Source organism: Tubulanus polymorphus, chromosome 10, assembly GCF_964204645.1.
Source record: "Tubulanus polymorphus chromosome 10, tnTubPoly1.2, whole genome shotgun sequence".
Lineage (NCBI taxonomy): Eukaryota > Metazoa > Nemertea > Palaeonemertea > Tubulaniformes > Tubulanidae > Tubulanus > Tubulanus polymorphus.
In genome coordinates this window covers 10,968,514-10,989,242 of record NC_134034.1, presented here as the reverse complement: position 1 = coordinate 10,989,242, position 20,729 = coordinate 10,968,514, and the positions used below count along the sequence as shown (strand labels likewise).

The window sequence follows — 20,729 nt, the reverse complement described above, 5'->3', positions numbered from 1 at the left end:
TCCCTCCAATCTATCACCCCTCCCCTCCCTCCAATCTACCACCCCCCTCCTCCAATCTGTCACCCCTGCCTCCCATCTCTTCCCCTACTCCCCCTACTCCCCCTTCCCATGATTGATATTTCTAATAGATAATCAATCTATCAGCTGGCCACTTCCCCGTGGATCTAACTCCTACACCGTTAATAGACAGACAATACCACCGGGACGTCAAACTAGTATCGGCTAATTCACGAGGTCCGGGGAATTGTTTCGGTCGAAAACATGTACGATTACATCGATGAAACGCGGCGATATCTACGGCGAGAGACTGCGAACGAGCTGCCAGTGACACGGACACTTGTGTTTTTGGTTTGTAATGATTGATATGGATTGATGTTTGTCAAGTTTCTCTCATTCTCTGTGAACACTATCTCGCACATACTACATCCGTCTAGCTGTATCAATAACACACTCAGCCTTAGATCTATAGCTACAAGTTTGAATCCTGACAGTAACACAGTTTCTTTCTGCAACCCTTGAGCTCTCCAGCCCAGACAATTGATAGTTTGAATCCTGACAGTGACAGAGTTTCTTTCTGTAGTTATTCTCTGAGCTCTCCAGCCCCGACAATTGATAGTTTGAATCCTAACAGTGACGGAGATTCTTTCTGTAGTTCTTCTCTGAGCTCTCCAGCCCCGACAATTGATAGTTTGAATCCTAACAGTGACGGAGATTCTTTCTGTAGTTCTTCTCTGAGCTCTCCAGCCCTGACATTTGATAGTTTGAATCCTGACAGTGACAGTTTCTTTCTGCAGTTCTTCTCTGAGCTCTCCACCCCCGACAATTGATAGTTTGAATCCTGAAAGTGTCAGAGATTCTTTCTGCCGTCCTTCTCCGAGCTCTCCGCATCCACCGATCCCAGAATCTTTTTTTCCTGTGCACCTTTTTGAATGCGCGTCCTCTTTCACCCTAGATATAAAAATTGTGACGACGCCGGCTAATCCTGCGCTGGTCGAACGCTTTCTTCACATCAAAGAAGATCGTCTTCCATTGAATTAGCGCGGGACGACTCGTTGCAACTCAGTCGTAATCTTTAATTCACGGAAAATCGTCGACGTTATCAGATTTCAGACGACGTCCTGGTCGTTTTAAGGATTCACCTCCTCCTCAATCTGGGTTAATGTAACATTTTCAGTTTTCTTAAGATTTTTCCCGTGCGATTGAACAAAATTCCTCGAGTGAATCAGAGAAATTTCTAGGTTTAAAATCTTATAATTCATTCATTTTTCATTGAATCACGTATCGATAAAGAAATAGGTGGTCAATTACATTATTCCCAGAATTTTTCACATTTTCCACATCAGTGGCGCCACCCTAATGCTCTAATAGTCGTGACTAGTCCAACTGTGGCCCTGGTTTAGAATTTATGATACCGAGTTTAAGATCATCTTTTCATTAGACAATAATGATATCATAGGGGAATTCAGCAGCCATCTTATCCAGAAGGCTCGTATGTCAAATCCATTGCCAATTGATGATGTCATAGGGGGATTCAATGGATGCTGCCATCATATACGCAAGGTTCTCAAATCCTTTGCCAATTGATGATGTCATAGGGGGATTCTATAGATGCTGCCATCTTATCCGAAAGGTTCATAGATCAAATCATTAGGCGTTTGATGATGTCATAGGGGGATTCTATAGATGCAGACATCTTGAAAGACTTGGTAGATTAAACGTTAAGGGGTCATTCATTTATTACGTACACATTAGGGGAGGGGGAGAGGTCAGTGCAATTGCGTACTGTAATGCTTAATGTATACGAAAAAATGGCCGATTTTGCGTACTGAGGGGGAGGGGGGGTTGAAAAATTCAAATTTCATGCGTACGTAATTAATGAATGATCCCTAAAGCAACAATGGTTGCCACGATGATATTCGAACTGACTTCCGTCTGTCCGTCCGTCTGCACGTAAACTAATCATTGTCATCATCGTTAACGGTAACGGCTTGATTCATAGACACGGTTGAGTTGTTTTCCAGTCGTGTCGAATCATACGCGAAAAAAATTAATGGTATAAAAAACTCAAACAAAATGGTCGCTGATTCGTGCACAGAGCTAGCTTCATGAGGATCCGTCTGCTGTGGATCCGTCTACTGAGGATACATCTGCTGAGATCCATCTGTTGAGGATCCGTCTGCTGAGGATCCGTCTGCTGAGATCCGTCTGCTGAGGATCCGTCTGCTGAGATCCATCTGTTGAGGATCCGTCTGTTGAGGATCCGTCTGCTGAGGATCCGTCTGCTGAGGATCCATCCGTTGAGGATCCGTCCGCTGATGATTGAGATATGAATTCTTATCACTTCAAAGGATAAACACCACGAAAAACAGTGTGTAATACTTCAAACATAGCAGCGCTATTACAATAATCATAATCCCCCCTCGTTCCCCGCGGTATCATGACCATTCCCCAGCCTCCAATATCTTACGACTTACTTCAAACGGAATGCTGATTCTACCTCACTGGTTATATCTGATAAAAACTAACATTCATCCATCAAACTGGTCAGTAACGGATCAGAGGAAGTACAGTTCAAAGAGCATTAATCATATTAAATCTGTTGACATTCCCTTCATCTGTAGCTGTTTATACCCCCTCCACAGATCCTACCCCCTACAGATCCTACCACCTCCACAGATCCTACCCCTACAGATCCTACCCCCTCCACAGATCCTACCACCTATAGATCCTACCCCTACAGATCCTACCCCTATAGATCCTACCCCTACAGATACCTAACCCTACATATCCTACCCCCTACAGATCCTACCCCCTACAGATCCTACCCCTACAGATCCTACCCCTACAGATCCTACCACCTATAGATCCTACCCCTACAGATCCTACCACCAACAGATCCTACCCCTACAGATCTTACCCCCTCCACAGATCCTACCCCTACAGATCCTACCCCTACAGATCCTACCCCTACAGATCCTACCCCTACAGATCCTACCCCTACAGATCCTACCACCTATAGATCCTACCCCTACAGATCCTACCACCTACAGATCCTACCCCTACAGATCCTACCCCCTACAGATCCTACCACCTATAGATCCTACCCCTACAGATCCTACCCCTATAGATCCTACCCCTACAGATACCTAACCCTACATATCCTACCCCCTACAGATCCTACCCCCTACAGATCCTACCCCTACAGATCCTACCCCTACAGATCCTACCCCTACAGATCCTACCCCTACAGATCCTACCACCTATAGATCCTACCCCTACAGATCCTACCACCTACAGATCCTACCCCTACAGATCTTACCCCCTCCACAGATCCTACCCCTACAGATCCTACCCCTACAGATCCTACCCCTACAGATCCTACCACCTATAGATCCTACCCCTACAGATCCTACCACCTACAGATCCTACCCCCTACAGATCCTACCACCTATAGATCCTACCCCTACAGATCCTACCCCTATAGATCCTACCCCTACAGATACCTAACCCTACATATCCTACCCCCTACATATCCTACCCCCTACAGATCCTACCCCTACAGATACCTAACCCGACATATCCTACCCCCTACAGATCCTACTCCTACAGATCCTACCTCTACAGATCCTACCCCTACAGATCCTACCCCCTACAGATACCTAACCCTACATATCCTACCCCTATAGATCCTACCCCCTACAGATACCTAACCCTACATATCCTACCCCCTACAGATCCTACCCCCTACAGATACCTAACCCTACATATCCTACCCCTACAGATCCTACCCCCTACAGATACCTAACCCTACATATCCTACCCCTATAGATCCTACCCCCTACAGATACCTAACCCTACATATCCTACCCCCTATAGATCCTACCCCCTACAGATACCTAACCCTACATATCCTACCCCCTATAGATCCTACCCCCTACAGATACCTAACCCTACATATCCTACCCCCTACAGATCCTACCCCCTACATATCCTACCACCTATAGATCCTACCCCTACAGATCCTACCCCTACAGATCCTACCCCTACAGATCCTACCCCTACAGATCCTACCCCTACAGATACCTAACCCGACATATCCTACCCCCTACAGATTCTACCCCTACATATCCTACCCCCTACAGATCCTACCCCCTACATATCATACCACCTATAGATCCTACCCCTACAGATCCTACCCCTATAGATCCTTCCCCTACAGATACCTAACCCTACATATCCTACCCCCTACAGATCCTACCCCTACAGATCCTACCCCCTACAGATCCAACCTCCACAGATCCTACCCCTACAGATCCTACCCCTACAGATCCTACCCCCTACAGATCCTACCCCCTACAGATCCTACTACCTAGAGACTTCCCGCAGTACCTAGTTCCCTTCCACCACCCCTACAGATACCTAACCCCTATATTCCCCTCAGCCCCTATACAGCTCCCTTTCACCCGAGACTCCCCTCAGTCCTATACAGCCCCTTTCACCCGACTCCCCTCAGCCCTATACAGCCCCCTTTCACCCCAGACTCCCCTCAGCCCTATATAGCTCCATTTCACCCCATACACACTCCCCTCAGCCCCTATACAGCCCCCTTTCACCCCAGACTCCCCTCAGCCCCTATACAGCCCCCTTTCACCCCAGACTCCCCTCAGCCCCTATACAGCCCCCTTTCACCCAGACTCCCATCAGCCCTATATAGATCCATTTCACCCCATACACACTCCCCTTAGCCCCTATACAGCCCCCTTTCACCCCAGACTCCCCTCAGCCCCTATACAGCCCCCTTTCACCCCAGACTCCCCTCAGCCCTATACAGCCCCCTTTCACCCCAGACTCCCATCAGCCCTATATAGATCCATTTCACCCCATACACACTCCCCTCAGCCCCTATACAGCCCCCTTTCACTGTCTGTCTTATTAACGCAAGCTTGTTATAAATGATTTCTCTGATTAAAGAAAATGTCTTTGAGTAACTGTTAACTCCGAACACAAATACAAGGGATAGAGGGAGTTTATTACCGATAAATCCAGTTACAGACTGATGTGGAACTGCGCGGTGGAACGTGGATCGGTAGATTACTCCTCGAGGCCCCGGTGGTTTATCAACTAACAAGGTTAAATATATTCTCATTACCCTTGCGGCTACAACTAACCGCAAACACGAACACCGGATAGAAATTCTCCCCGCCGGGTTCATTTAGAATGTTCTCCCCGCGTTTACAAAGCAAGAACGCGTTTTACATATTTGATTCCTTCCTAGTTAGGAATCTAGCTGTACCCCCCCCTCCCCCTCCTCCCCTTCAGCGGTCAGTCGGGCACTAATAGCCTGTACAACGACAGCGACAGTTAGAAATTTCGATATAAAACCAATTTTTTCATCGACAGAGCAGATCAGCTACACAGCCTCATGTCTTCTATAGATTTAAGACCTAGGACTATATTAATAGTTTTATAGTATATCGATTAAGTTCAGATCCGAGACCAATTTTGGGCATAAGATCCTGTCCCCCCCCCCTCGAGTCCTACATATTCTTATCGGAAAACTTGACGAATACCAGAAATAGTTTGAGTTTGATATGACAGGAATTCCTTTAGGCGCAATCATTGTAATGAGCCTCGAATGACCAGGAGCTGACCACTGATGACCAAGAACCGACCACTGATGACCAAGAACTGACCGCTGATGACCAAGAATTGACCACTGATGACCAAGAACCGACCACTGATGACCAAGAACCGACCACTGATGACCAAGAACCGACCACTGATGACCAAGAACCGACCACTGATGACCAAGAATTGACCACTGATGACCAAGAACCGACCACTGATGACCAAGAACCGACCACTGATGACCAAGAACCGACCACTGATGACCAAGAACCCACCACTGATGACCAAGAACCCACCACTGATGACCAAGAACCGACCACTGATGACCAAGAACCCACCACTGATGACCAAGAACCGACCACTGATGACCAAGAACCGACCACTGATGACCAAGAACCGACCACTGATGACCAAGAATTGACCATTGATGACCATGCACTGACCGCTGATGATAAATGACTGACCGCTGATTACTAAAACACTGTATCCACTGGTTACATAACGGACAGCGTTAATTAATGCAGTCAGAATCCGAAATGTGAATTTACGCATAATCCTTACATTAATGTTTCATGAGGGATCTAAATCCCACGGGACCTAGTTAATCCCGCAAGACCTAGTTAATCCCACGAGACCTAGTTAATCCCGCGGGACCTAGTTAATCCCACGAGACCTAGTTAATCCCATGGGACCTAGTTATTCCCGCGAGACTTAGTAAATCCTACAATTTATAGTTATCTCGTCGGGTTATCTCAGACTTGCGCTGAAGTTAAACACCTCAATTAAGAGAGATATTCTACAGATCAATCTCTTCCAACTTAAACTATATAGTCGCGTATTCGTAGCAGTGTGGTGAGTGACCTTCGAATTTTCTACCCAAGATTTCTTGTTTTAGGAAATGGTGAAATTGTGAACAATCATATTTCATTACCAATTTCAACCAGGAAAGTGATCAGAATGCATCTAATTTTCTAAAAAAATTTCTGGAGGAGCATATCCCACATATGTAATTATATATGTAATGACCCAAGTAATTAGTGCGCAGCCCTTTTTCCGAAAAGCTAGATCCGCCCCCTACGTAGATTTCAACACCAACTGCATATTTTATGAATTTCTGAATAAGGTGGCGATTAGATTCTCGGGAATAAGGAAAGAAGAAATTGGCTGTTCTTAATATGCGGATGCCAGGCCACAATTTCAGAGGCGTTTTTCATTTTTGGTAAACAATGAACTCTGCCAAAATCAATCGGGCATTTTCAGGCGGGGCCCAGTTTCACAAAAAGGTTTAACTTTTCAACTAGTTTCAATTTCTTCATTAATTCAGTTTATCTTAAATCGATTTAGGCCTTAATCCTTTCCGTGAAACTGGGTCCTGGACGTGGTTTCACGGTTCTGATTCGTCGATATTAACAAGACAGTGTCAAGGGCTGACCCTGAAACTAGCGAGACAAAATGTAAACATTTTCAGAAGTTAGGTATTAAACTACGAATGTCTAGACTCTGTGAAAATCAGCCAGAAGGCGTTCGGCTGCAATTACCGGGTAACGACACACAACAGCAAGAGATAAACAAACAATGCTTCATTAGATTTCAACATGTTTCAATCTCTTGAATTGAGAGACTGATTACCGCGACGACGTACATCTGCAGAGAGTGGAGAGTGGGGAGATGGATGAGGGGAGAGGGAGGAGGGATGAGGATAGGGAGCAGATAAGGAGGAGATAGTGAGGAAGGATAGGGAGTTAAGAAGACAGGGAGGAGAGGGAGGAGACAGGGGAGGATAGGGAGGAGGGATAGGGAGTTAAGACAGGGAGGAGAGGGAGGATATAGGGAGGGAGGATAGGGAGGAGGGAGGAGAAAGGGAGAATACATATGACATAATTGTAACTTACTTGTATCGATGAAATGCAGCGATTCACCTGAAATAAAAACAAAAATATCTTGTAAATCATTTCATGCAGTTTTGAACGCGCCTCCTGGTTCGGACACCCCTTCACTACCAGCTCCATTCGGCCAAAACCACCCACCCTCACCCGAAACACTGTACACATCCATCTCAGTCCGATGAGGATATATTGAGTAAACAGTGAATGCGAAGCAGCGCAAACAAAATCAAATAAAGATGGAAATTTTTGCACGAGTGAATTCAGAATTATTCAACTGTGAAACGTAGCTATCTGATATGGGCTGGTTTAATTTCCGTTTTGATATAGACAGAGAGAGAGGAGAGAGAGGAGAGAGAGAGAGGAGAGAGAGAGAGGAGAGAGAGAGAGGAGAGAGAGAGAGAGAAAAGAGAGAGAGAGAGAGAGAGAGAGAGAGAGAGAGAGAGAGAGAGAGAGAGAGAGAGAGAGAGAGAGAGAGAGAGAGAGAGAGAGAGAGAGAGAGAGAGAGAGAGAGAGAGAGAGAGAGAGAGAGAGAGAGGGAGGGAGGGAGGGGAGAGAGAGAGAGAGAGACAGAGAGAGAGAGAGAGAGAGACAGAGCGAGAGAGAGAGAGAGAGGGAGAGAGAGGGGGGGTGAGGGAGAGGAGTGGTTACGGGAGGGAGAGTGAGAGAGGGGCGTGAGGGTGAGAGAGGGGGTGAGGGAGACAGTAGATGTAAAGTGAGGGAGAGAAAGAGAGTGAGAAAGAGAGGAGAGAGGGAAGAGAGGAGAGTGAGAGAGATAGTGAGAGAGGAACTGACATCTCAATGTGATCGAGATCTCATTATTCAAATCTAAAATTCATAACGTTGATATATTTTTCAGATACGACGCACGTCACGTACAAATAACAACTCACCAGAAATTCTGAAGAGTTTCAAACTCATGCAGTTGAACCAGAGTTAACTATGAATAAGGCGGTGCAATGGCGCCACTTTCCGCCCAATTACAACAACCTGGGCCAGTTGCTCAAAAGTTGGTTAAAGATAACGGGCCGTTAAATACCATAGTAACGATGAAATTTCAATTGTCATCATATCAACTTTTCCCTGATTTTTCCAAGTTATAACACGAGATTTCCCCTGAGAAACTCAGAGAAATTTCTAGGTTTAAAATGTTACAATTCGTCCATTTGAATCATGCACTGAAACACGTGGTCAATAGCATCACCCGTTATTCCCGGAATTTTCCAGGTTTTTTTTTTGCGAAATCTGTCAAATTCTTCGAATTTTCCCCGATATTTTCCATATTTTTCCTGGTTTTCTAGGTCAGTGGCCCGCCTGAAGAACGTTGGAATCAGGTCGTGGCCTATCGAGAAATTGTCACGGTGAAAACTACCGGGAATTTTCTACAGAAAACTGAATTAAAGACCGATCTATTTCTATTGTATTTTATGTGCTGAAACGCGACGATGCTTTTAACTCAGATGTTTCCCTCCAGATCTGTATAAATTCATTCGATTATCACAATCTATTTATCATCGAAACGTTTTCAGCGAGAATCTCAGTTAATAAACACCGGACAGCGGCAGCAGCATCAGCGGCAGCAGCAGCAGCAGCAGCAGTAACTAACTGGTAATTCAGTTACCATAGAAATTATTTCACTCCCTCTCTCTCTACTGATATAGCATCTGCTTTAACTCACCATCTCTCCCCTCCCTCTTTCCATCTCTCCCCCTCCTCTCTCTCTCCTCCCTCTCCCCATCTCTCTCCTCTCCTCCCTCTCCTCTCCCTTCCTCCTCCCTCATGCTCTCGCTCTCTCTAAATCTCTACTCGGGGCCTGCAATAATTTCGTTAACTTATATTTCTATTGATGTCACCGGCGGCAATGAAGAAAACTTAACCTCACTGAGAACTGTGGAAATGAGTCCTGAACCGCGGAACTGGGTCCAGAACTGTGGAACTGGGTCCAGAACTGTGGAACTGGGTCCAGAACTGTGGAACTGGGTCCAGAACTGTGGAAATGAGTCCAGAACTGTGGAAATGAGTCCTGAACCGTGGAACTGGGTCCAGAACTATGGGACTGAGTTCTGAACTGTGGAACTGGGTCCAGAACTGTGGAACTGGGTCCGGAACTACGGAAATGGGTCCAGAACAGTGGGACTGGGTCTAGAACTATGGGACTGAGTTCTGAACTGTGGAACTGGGTCCAGAACTGTGGAACCGGGTCCAGAACTGTGGAACTGGGTTCAGAACTGAGGAACTGGGTTCAGAACTGAGGAACTGGGTCCAGAACTGCGGAACTGGGTTCAGAACTGAGGAACTGGGTCCAGAACTGCGGAACTGGGTTCAGAACTGAGGAACTGGGTCCAGAACTGCGGAACTGGGTTCAGAACTGTGGAGCTTCTGAGCATTGAGAATGTTTTCAAATTTGGCTGCGTATCAAAAACGCGTAACTCGAGATTGAATTAAGAAATTCAGAGAAAACAAAACAAAAATCCACTTCCGCAGCTTACGTCGCGTTGTAACACTTTTAGAGAAATTAACATCGAATTTACACGTCGAGTAAATTGCCTAAATTGGACACAGTTTTTCACACGAGGAAACAAATCATGAACGACACGCGCCCCGATTTAACAAACCTCGCCACAACGTTACTATGGAAACGCACATTTTTTCAAAAAGAATGAAATCATAATGTCGATGTCATCGAGAATGATGAGAACAATGATGATAATGATGATGATGATGACAGAACTTGTCAAAAAGTGTAAAATAGATAATTTTTTTCTCGGACAGATTAAACCCGCTGATAGCTGGTGAGGGAAGGTGATATAAATCTCGGCGTGCGAAACTATAAAACATTTGAGTACGTCACAATAAACAGTCATAGACTGAGGATAGAGCTGTAAATAGTGAATTACTCTCCGCAAATAATCACCATCAAAATCACACCGATAGTGGGAAGAGAGGGAGAGAGTGGGAAGAGAGGGAGTGGGAGGAGAGAGAGAGAGTGGGAAGAGAAAGAAGAAAGGGATGGGTGAGGAGAGAAAATGAGATGAGAAAGTGAGAGGAGAGAGGAGAAAAAAGTGAGAGGAAAGAGAGAGAGTGAATGAGAAGAGTGAGAGAAGAGAGAATAGAGAGAAGAGTGAGAAAAGTGAGAACAATGAAAAATGAGTTAGAAGGAAGGGATGAGCGAAGAGAAGAGAAGAGAGAAAAGTGAGAAGAAAGATGAGTGAGAAAAGAAACAGTGAAAAAAGAAGAGTAAGAAAGAGACAAGTGAGAAGAAAGTGAGGGATGACAGCTCAATGTCTCGGTATCGATACGGCTATATCGGTTTATGATGTCACAGCTGGTCAAACCTATTGCTAGGGTTACTACGCCAAAGCTGGTCAGGTGACCCGGGGAGGGTTTTGATTGGCTGCTGGTTATGAATACTATATGATGTCATCGCAGGCTTCAGGGTTTGCGATTAAGCAATTACGTACGAACCTGACAGGCCCCAATTCAAAACTGATTTCGACTGAAGCTACAACTGAATGCAAGCTGTTCTATTTACTAAAGTGAAAAAAATCACCAGCTATAGATAGAGAAATTGAACAGCTAGAAACCGTTGATTATTTTCCTTTCTTTTCATCCATTCCGAGAAACGAGTTTGCAATCGAAACTGATTTAGAAACAGTTTTCTTCGTTAAACGCAAAATAGAGAAAACAAGCAGCAATATTCCTGATTCATCTGACAAAAGAAAACTAACAGATCTTCAGAGATTTTAAACTCGATCAATCTCACGATCTCGATACACCGTTCTCGAAATCTCGTTCCGAAATCGCAAAATTTGAGAGGTATGAAAAAATAATGAGATCTCGATGTAAAGCTACACGCGATACAGCGCGCTGCGAACGCGAGATTGAGAACTCTAATTGAATCGTAACATCGAAGGTGAGTTTAAGCGATCTCGTTCGAGTGCCCATCAATAAATCCGACGCACGAGAATCAGTTTCCGTATACGGAGTTTCTTAATTCGAAAAAAATCGCCCGAGGGAAACGACTTCGACGACGACAGCAGTCGACGACGCAGCGACTAACTCATTAGACTCGAGATTGAAGCAATGAATGAAAAGTGGTTTCATCGCATACTTTAGTGAAAACAATCTCCTCTCCCTCTCCCTGTCTCTCTACTTTGCTCTCTCTCCTCTCCCTCTCCCTGTCTCTCTACTTTGCTCTCTCTCCTCTCTCTCTCTCTACTTTGCTCTCTCTCCTCTCCCTCTCCCTGTCTCTCTACTTTGCTCTCTCTCCTCTCTCTCTCTACTTTGCTCTCTCTCCTCTCCCTCTCCCTGTCTCTCTACTTTGCTCTCTCTCCTCTCTCTCTCTCTCTACTTTGCTCTCTCTCCTCTCTCTCTCTCTACTTTGCTCTCTCTCCTCTCTCTCTCTCTCTACTTTGCTCTCTCCTCTCCCTCTCTCCTCTCTCTCTCTCTACTTTGCTCTCTCTCCTCTCCCTCTCTCCTCTCTCTCTACTTTGCTCTCTCTCCTCTCCCTCTCTCCTCTCTCTTTCTCTCTACTTTGCTCTCTCTCCTCTCCCTCTCTCTTTCTCTCTACTTTGCTCTCTCTCCTCTCCCTCTTCCTCTCTCTACTTTGCTCTCTCCTCTCCTTGTCTCTTTTCTTTGCTCTCTCCTCTCCCTGTCCCTACTTTGTTCTCTCTCCTCTCTCTCCTTCGCTCTCTCTCCTATCCCTCTCTTCCTCTCTCTACTTTGCTCTCTTTCTCTCTCTCTCTCTCTACTTGATTCTCTCCCCCCTCCCTCTCTCTACCTAGCTCTCCCTCTCTCTCTCATCCCCCTCTCTTTCTCCTCTTCCACTCTCCTCTCCGTACTGAACCTTCCAGTTCCTCATCTTTCACATCGCCTCTCTAATTTCCTCCGCAGCCACAAATTGAGCAAGAAGAAAACAAGAAGATCTCACTCGATTGTGTCACAAGGTGAGCGAGCCCAGAGCATCGCAATAGTTCAACACGGACTATCATTGCAGGACGATCAGATTGCACGACCCGCCGTTCTCTTATGGCTTAAGTCACATATATGATTTTTCGTCATGTGATCAGTAACGTATGTAATGTGATCTGAACTCGTTGTCGTTGAATATCTAGAGAGAGAGGATAATAACAAATGATTTTTTGTCAACCGAGTTTTAGTTGAGGAAGCTGGGAGGGGAGGGGGAGCGGAGGGGGAGGGGAGCGTGGTCTCGCTGTTAAATTACTTCTATGGATTTCCAATGCGCCGATCGACCTCGATATTACCCACAGTCCATACAGACCACGCTGTACAATCATAATAAACATCGACATAGCTTGTGTATTACAGAGACCCGGAGGCCTGTTTCTACCACTGGCAAGTGAGGGCTGGAGATAAGATTGGTAAGTGAGGACTGAAGACTGATTCTACCACTGGCGAGTGAGGGCTGGAGATAAGATTGGTAAGTGAGGCCTGAAGACTTGATTCTACCACTGGCGAGTGAGGGCTGGAGATAAGATTGGTAAGTGAGGCCTGAAGACTTGATTCTACCACTGGCGAGTGAGGGCTGGAGATAAGATTGGTAAGTGAGGACTGAAGACTGATTCTACCACTGGCGAGTGAGGGCTGGAGATAAGATGATTGGTAAGTGAGGCCTGAAGACTTGATTCTACCACTGGCAAGTGAGGGCTGATGAATGATTCCACCACTGGCAAGTGAGGACTGAGGACAGATTCTACCACTGGCAAGTGAGGGCTGGGGATAAGATTGGTAAGTGAGGCCTGAAGACTTGATTCTACCACTGGCAAGTGAGGGCTGATGAATGAATCCACCACTGGCAAGTGAGGACTGAGGACAGATTCTACCACTGGCAAGTGAGGACTGAAGACTGATTCTACCACTGGCAAGCGAGGACTGAAGATTGGCGATCAGATTCTACCACTGGTAAGTGAGAGACTCATATACAGAGGTCAAAACTCCAGGGCAAATATGATATTGATTGCCATGGTTTCATTCATATAGCCTACAGCGTCATGAAAAAACCGGTTTTGAAGAAATAATCAGGAAATCAAACATGACATTAGCACAATAGGCAATAAGCCTACAACTATAATAGGCGTCTCTCGTATTAAACCTTACTACTGAAATTACCTACTGAAAAATACCTGAAATTATCATTTCCAGCCTTTTAAAATACTTGTTATTTATTTGATTGGTAGATTTCGTTTGATTTGTTTTGATTTGGTGTACCTGACGATTGAGATTAAACCCACCGCTTTCACCTGCCGGCAGTGAAACGGGGGGGGGGGGGTTATAATTCAAACAGTCACAGCACGCATGGCTCGAATTCCGCACTACCCCAGAACCAATGGTATCAGACAATATCTTCACTCCTTAGCAAGCTTAATGAAAGTCACTAACTCATAATTCGATCAAAAGACTCTCGGAGTCATACGTCCTCGTAAGAGTCATATAGACCACGAGTTGACTGACTCGACTGACCGAGAGGTAATTACGCGCAGTGCCCCCTACGTTCGAGCGTATAAACCGATTACGAAGGATTAACGTTATACCGGTATCTGACAGGTATTCCGGTGTTTATAGTCGGCGTGTGTTCGTGTATGTGCGATGACTGGGTGTGGTCTGTCGATCTCTAAACCGCACTAGAACAGAAATATTAATAACATTCCCTCTCTATAAACCACGTCGTTATAAAGTCGAACTTTTTAACGCCGTTAAAACAATCTCTACAGATCGAAGGAGTTTTAAAGGAGAAAATTTCGTATTTCGAGGAAGCGTCTGCATCACTTCCATATCCCAATTACAGTAGACTCCTTCCAAAACAGTTCTGTTTACCTCGGTGGACCAGTAATTCGATGGTTTTATACGCAAAATTGTATCCTTAAGCCTAGCGCACATCGACACTGCGATTGGAGACAACTAGTTGCTACCGAACGATTACCCCGCGCACATCGAAATCTAGTTACAACCGGTCAGTTGCAGCAACTGCATGGCGCGTGTCGATCGTCGAGATCCAGAGCGCGCACATCGACAGATATGACTGCGATTGAGTACAACCAGTTGCTCAAAAGTAGAACATGGGCAACTGGCTGGAACTGGAGATAGATCGACGCTTACCAGTCGTAAGCTCGCTCACATCAACACATTCAAGCAACTGATCGTATCCGGCCAGTTCCTCTCATGCGCCGAAAACTGCCTTGCAACTAGTTGTCTCCAATCGCAGTGTCGATGTGCGCTAGGCTTTATACAGTGTTTTCAATAAGAGCCAGGTCCCAGGTCCCAGACCCGTCTGTCGTTTGTAAAAAAGGACCCGCCTGTTTTTTCAAACCAGCTTTCGTTTCAGGGACTGTGACATATTATGGGACCCTACTGTTTTTCAAAGGGACCTGGCTCGTTAATTTCTTATCGAAAACACTGTTATACACCACTTACACTCAGTTCCTAATTCGTTAACCGCCTGATAGGGTGACGAAAAGATCCTGGTTCCAACTGCAAAAATTTCTAATTGCCTATTTCTCGAAATTGAAGGAGTTTCAGGCATTTTGCTAAGATCAAAGGAGTTCCCAGCACCTTTAAAAGCGATAGCATTTTCTGTTTAGGAGTTTTTAAGGAATCGCGAAGCCGTAGGGACCCTGTTTAAAGACGATGGTCTAAAAAATTGACGTATCCGCATAAAACCGACGTCTTGATAAGAATGGACGTATCGGTGATTAATTGTGACGATAAGACGAAGATAACAACTAATTGTGTTAAGTAAATTGTGATAAGTAGCGATATTAAAGTCGGTATATCATGTATGATTGTGGGTGGACAGATGAATACCTCAACACTCACCCTACCACCCACTCTACCACCCACTCTACCACCCACTCTGGCACCCACTCACCTGATAATGAAGGCTTATTTTCATTTTGAAAATATTATTACAAACTAGCTTAAAAGCCGAGATGTTCATTATGTTGATGACTTATCCAAATGAAGACTTGCGCTCAGCAAATTGAATTGAATAGAGCAAGAGAGGGAGAGAGGGAGGGGAGAGGAGAGAGGAGAGGAGAGGGGAGAGGGGAGAGGGGAGAGGGGAGAGGGGAGAGGGGAGAGGGGAGAAGGGAGAGAGGAGAGAGGAGAGGAGAGGAGAGAGGAGAGAGGAGAGAGGAAAGAGAGAGGAGAGAGGAAAGAGGAGAGGAGAGGAGAGAGGAGAGAGGAGAGAGGGAGAGAGAGGAGAGAGGGAGAGAGAGGAGAGAGGAGAGAGGAGAGAGGAGAGAGGAGAGAGGGGGAGGGGAGAGGAGAGAGGGGAAAGGGGGTGTTGAACTCAGCTATTATAAAATATGGTCTGGTTTGAAATTCGTATTATAATCGTTTTTAAGCAGGCTCCATGTTCTCATTAGTTGGGACGATCGTCACATTGACAACTTAACCGAATGAAGCTGAGAAAATTGAATTGGAAACACGTAAATTGTGACTCGAAAATAGAGATGAATTCACAGTGAGGTGATTGACTTATCGAAACGATCGCTCGTAAATTGAATTGGAAATATGAATTGAGACTCACGCAAATAGAAATGACTCAAATGATCCGATGACTTATAAAAAATGATGACTAATTGAACTCGACTTTGTAAATTCAATCATATCATCTATAGCATTTTCGGCGAATCGAAAGATCTCGCGAAAGTAACAAACTTTTTAGAAACGGAATTATATCGAGATATGCCTCGTTCCACCGTTGAGTCTCTCGTACAAAACTTAAACCAACTCGAGAAATATTCAGGCCAAGTGCCATCGATAACAATTTCAAAAACGGTCCACTTCAACCAGAAAATGTCGAATAGTGCATCGATAAACAAGGTTAAACATATAATAAGTTTTTGACCGCGAATAGGTCGAAATAGGTACTCGTATAGGCTCTAACCTTATGGATCATTAGGCGCGTATCAATTAGGTGCGGATCCAAGGGGGGCCACAGCTGCCCGCCTCCCTACCATATTCGTTGCCAAGATAACACTTTCATAAGCTGGCTTATGTAAGTTACAGCGGGTAATCATCGCCGGTCAATTTATCCTAGAATCACTTTAGATCCTCAGAAAATGATCCGAATTCACGCACCGAGTACGTGGCTAGACCTCGGATGTTTTGGGTCCCTTATTCGAAATTCTAGGATCCAACCCCGCCCGTCTATATAGATCAGAACCAATTCCAGCAGTATGTAAGTATCTGTATATCCCCAGCACCGGACTGGAACACAGAGCGTATCAGAAAAGTAGAAGACCAAAAAGACGTCGTAAATGCCAAACAACTGAGTGCTATTATTCACACACATTTGAAACCGGCCATATTTTTGACTTCTCCTCTAGCCAGTTGATATATCCTTGTTCTGATTTATATAAACGTCGAATCCTTGAGTCAGCTATTATTTTAACAACACTGAATGTCACTGATAATTGTTATACATATTTCATCTATATTTCGTATTTCTTTATTGTTTTATGTCTCCATCTTATTACTCATTGTCCTCTGAGACTGTTTGTCTGTGTCAGAAAGTGTTAATTGTTGTTTGTCTCACTGTCATGTCACTACTCGTCACCTTTGTTTTTGTATCATTTTCCATGTCTCAACCTGTCTGAATCTGTGTTATATAAATAGCTATGTGTAAAAATAAAGTCAGTTCCAGTTTTGGTATTCCGAACTGATAGTTCGCTCGTTACTCTTTCGCTCTGTTCCGGATTTCCGACGTCGACCATTCTTCGAGAATAGGACAGAATATAGCTTTGCTAAATTATTCTAAAAAACTCATATTAAGGTTTCTCCTCCCAAAAATAAACTTCTTAGTCACTATATACTAACAGCTATAGGGATCACTTAGTCACCTTGTTGCTATATTTAGTATTTTTGTATTGTTATAACTGTACAATAAATCAGTTTTTGAAAATGGCTCATAGATTTGAGTCGAAACGTCAAACTATCAGATAGTTTTTCCTCTTTTTTTTTTTATTGTGGGTTTTTGTCGACTAAGTAGAAGACTGTTTGTACTGTATAGGACTAGTAAGAGACCGAAGTATGTACGTCTATTCCGGGTCTACGCCTTTTAACCGCCGCTGATCCCCGGGGTACAGACAGACAGACAGCCCGACGGTGAGGTATATCGATATAGAAGAAGTGTTAGCGATCTCGAGGTAACGAACAGCTCATTTTATCTGCAGGTAAAACGAGTCCCCGGAGTGCCGTACATACGTCCCGTACTCTATATCAACCTATCATCGATCGCGTCGTGGCAACTATCGTTCCGTTTCCGAGTACCGGTTAATTTTCGTATTCAATATTTTCAAAACATATATTTGTGTTTACCAGTGATTACCAGTTCAACTGTTGATTTTAATGTCAAAACATTCAAAACTAATGAATTTTAACCCTTTCCGTGCTGACTAATTAATACCCTATAGTGCTGGAGAAAATGTGAAAATTCCACCCTAGTGTGTTGAATAGCGGGATGACACTATAGTGCGTCTTCACCGCGGCGCGGTGTATCGTTAGTTACTAGTATTTAAGTTTGTTTGACAGATGCTGCCATCTTTCGAGAGATGATTACTAATTACTAATTAAATCAATACACCGTGGTGCAGTGTACTAGCAAAATCTATCACCGATTTATACACCGCACTGCGGCGTAGATGCACTAGAGGGTTAAACAGAATATTTAAAACGGATGAATTTTGTATATTTTTAGGCATTAGTTGAGCGAAAGAGAACAGATCATTTATTCAGGTTCAAACATCGAAAATGACCTGAATTCAAAACTCTGGGGCCGGTTTTATAGACTGTAATTAATTTAACCCGGGGGGAGGGGGGCTAAAACTCTATTCATCTTCATTTGAGTAAACCCCAGGGCCGAGAATCAAACAGAACAGTCAGCTGTGGAACCGGGTTCACGGTCCGATAAAACGGGATTTCGTGATGTAAAATATAACGCGTTTAATCCGAGCCAGTTGCTCAAAAGTTGGGACAAAGACTAAGGGGGGAATAGAATAAATACCATAGAACCAATGAACTTTTAATTGTCACTATTTCGACTATCCGATGATTAACTGCAGCCCCTGGATTTTTACATCATCAAACTGGATGAATTTTATCGGTCCCAACTGATCCATACTCGACACTGTCTATCTGCTGATAAGATAAACCTGACGATGATCTCTAGGATGAGATCGAAATGTCGTGTTCTTATATTTTAGATTGTTTCAATAAATAATTCTCGATTTTAGATTTCTTTTAATTTTTGAATAGTGGGTTTTTATCCTATCATCTGTTCACCACATTCGAGCGTGGTTATCGTACCGCTGTCTATCAATTGTTCGTTCGCGGATTGTTTGTTGTAAAGTTTTAAAACCGTAAATTGAACTGCGGCTGGTTTTCTATAGACGCTTCACAGCGAGATCAATCATCATTAATCGACACGGAATCCCGCGTCGTCGTCGTCGTCGACTACGACGAGACCCGCGTTTAATTTTAAAAGGCGCAACTTTTCGCCCGAACGATTTTCAATTAGTCGGGAATCATCTTCGCCGTCGTCGTCGTCGTCGAGCGAAGAGAAAAGAAAGGATGACACGCGGGAGAAAGAGGGAAAGGACGGCGAGGAGGAAAATCGATGAGTTTTCATTAAGCTCGCGAAGAAGTCAGGATATTGTGTGATAGCGTTGGATACTGTTGTGGTCAGTTAAAGAGTTATAAAAATAGCGCTGGACGCTGTCGGGATATTGTCTGACGAGCGTTGGTCAGGATACCGCTGAGAGAGGATACTGCCTGGTACTATCACTCAGGATACTGCCGGGGACGAGGGTACTGCCTGGCACTGTCAGGATACTGATGATACAGTCAGGAAGATAGTTTTGGATACTGTCGATAGAACCGAGTGAGGATACTTCCATACTGCCTGGTTCTGTCACTCAGGATACTGCTGGGGACGAGGGTACTGCCTGGCACTGTCAGGATACTGATGATACAGTCAGGAAGATAGTTTTGGATACTGTCGATAAGGCCAAGTGAGGATACTTCCATACTGCCTGGTACTGTCACTCAGGATACTGCTGGGGACGAGGGTACTGCCTGGCACTGTCAGGATACTGATGATACAGTCAGGAGGATAGTGTTGGATACTGGCAGGATTTGCCTGTGATACTGTCAGGATACTGCTGATAACGCTGATAGTCAAGATACTGCCTGATACTGTAAGGATATTGCTGATACAATTAGTAGGATGCTGTCGATACTGCTGGATACCGGGGGTCGAGAGTACTAATCAATAATGACTCTTAATTAATCAGACAAAATTACACTAAATCTGAAGCAGTAATTGAGACTCCAGCAAATATTTAAGAAAATGCTTCATATTCAGACGCTATCTAGACCCGTATTCATTACTATAGGCCTAGTAATTTTTTATTCAAATCGAAACTTTTCGAGATGAAACTTAAGGAAGGTTTTGATTTGATATGGGCAAATAGTATTTTAATTTCGACACAAATTTTCAAATTTGTGCACAAACATATTCAGGTCGCAGCCCGAAGGCTGAAGTACAAAATGAATAACGCAATTCTTCTAGGAATATAATTAAGTTTTCCATTAAATTCCTGAGACATAATTTACAAGTTACATAAAATTTAAAGTTCATTTCAGTTGTGACAGTTTTTGACCCCTGTGCTTCGTGAACTCATTTTGACTAGGCCTAATTACTTTCTTCCCATTTCAATAGTTCTCAGCCTAATTTCTCTCTCTGCAATAAATTGAGCTAATAGTTTCGATGCGTCGACAGCTAACGTTTAACAGCGCATCAAACCTTGTCAAGCGAACACACGCTCCGACTTGTAACGTAATAACAACCAGATAAATCAGTTTTGACAGCTCGTTGACGGTAGAACGGTCGAGATATTCTCGGCCGTATCTCCGTTATTACGGTCTGTATCCACCTGAAATTCGAGATATGCGCAGATATCACATTCACTCGTACGGTCGCTTACCTCGAACAAAATCCGTCGCTTCTAAAACGCTTAAAATCGCGATTAATCCGAATAAAATCCAGCGAGTGTTTTCACCGACCGCAGCTGCCATTTTGTGTTATATATCAAAACGCTAAAACGCGGTCGTGGATTTTTACGCAGACGGTAACATGCTGCCTCTAGCGACAACGGGTCGAACTAAAATTGGCCCAAATTTTTTGTCTAATTCAAG

General features: G+C 44.3%; 1 protein-coding gene across 1 annotated transcript in view; it reads right to left on the bottom strand.

The window, feature by feature from the left end:
• The window catches only part of LOC141911603 (plexin domain-containing protein 1-like), a 59,422-nt gene extending 38,813 nt beyond the window's left edge, over window positions 1-20,609 (bottom strand). Inside the window, exons 1-2 of the mRNA XM_074802589.1 lie at window positions 20,519-20,609; window positions 7,521-7,547 (exon numbers count right to left, since the gene is read on the bottom strand). Of these exons, the coding sequence (XP_074658690.1) occupies window positions 7,521-7,547; window positions 20,519-20,609 (118 nt within the window). The remainder of the gene's footprint in view (window positions 1-7,520; window positions 7,548-20,518) is intronic.
• Between the last annotated feature and the right edge of the window lie 120 nt (window positions 20,610-20,729).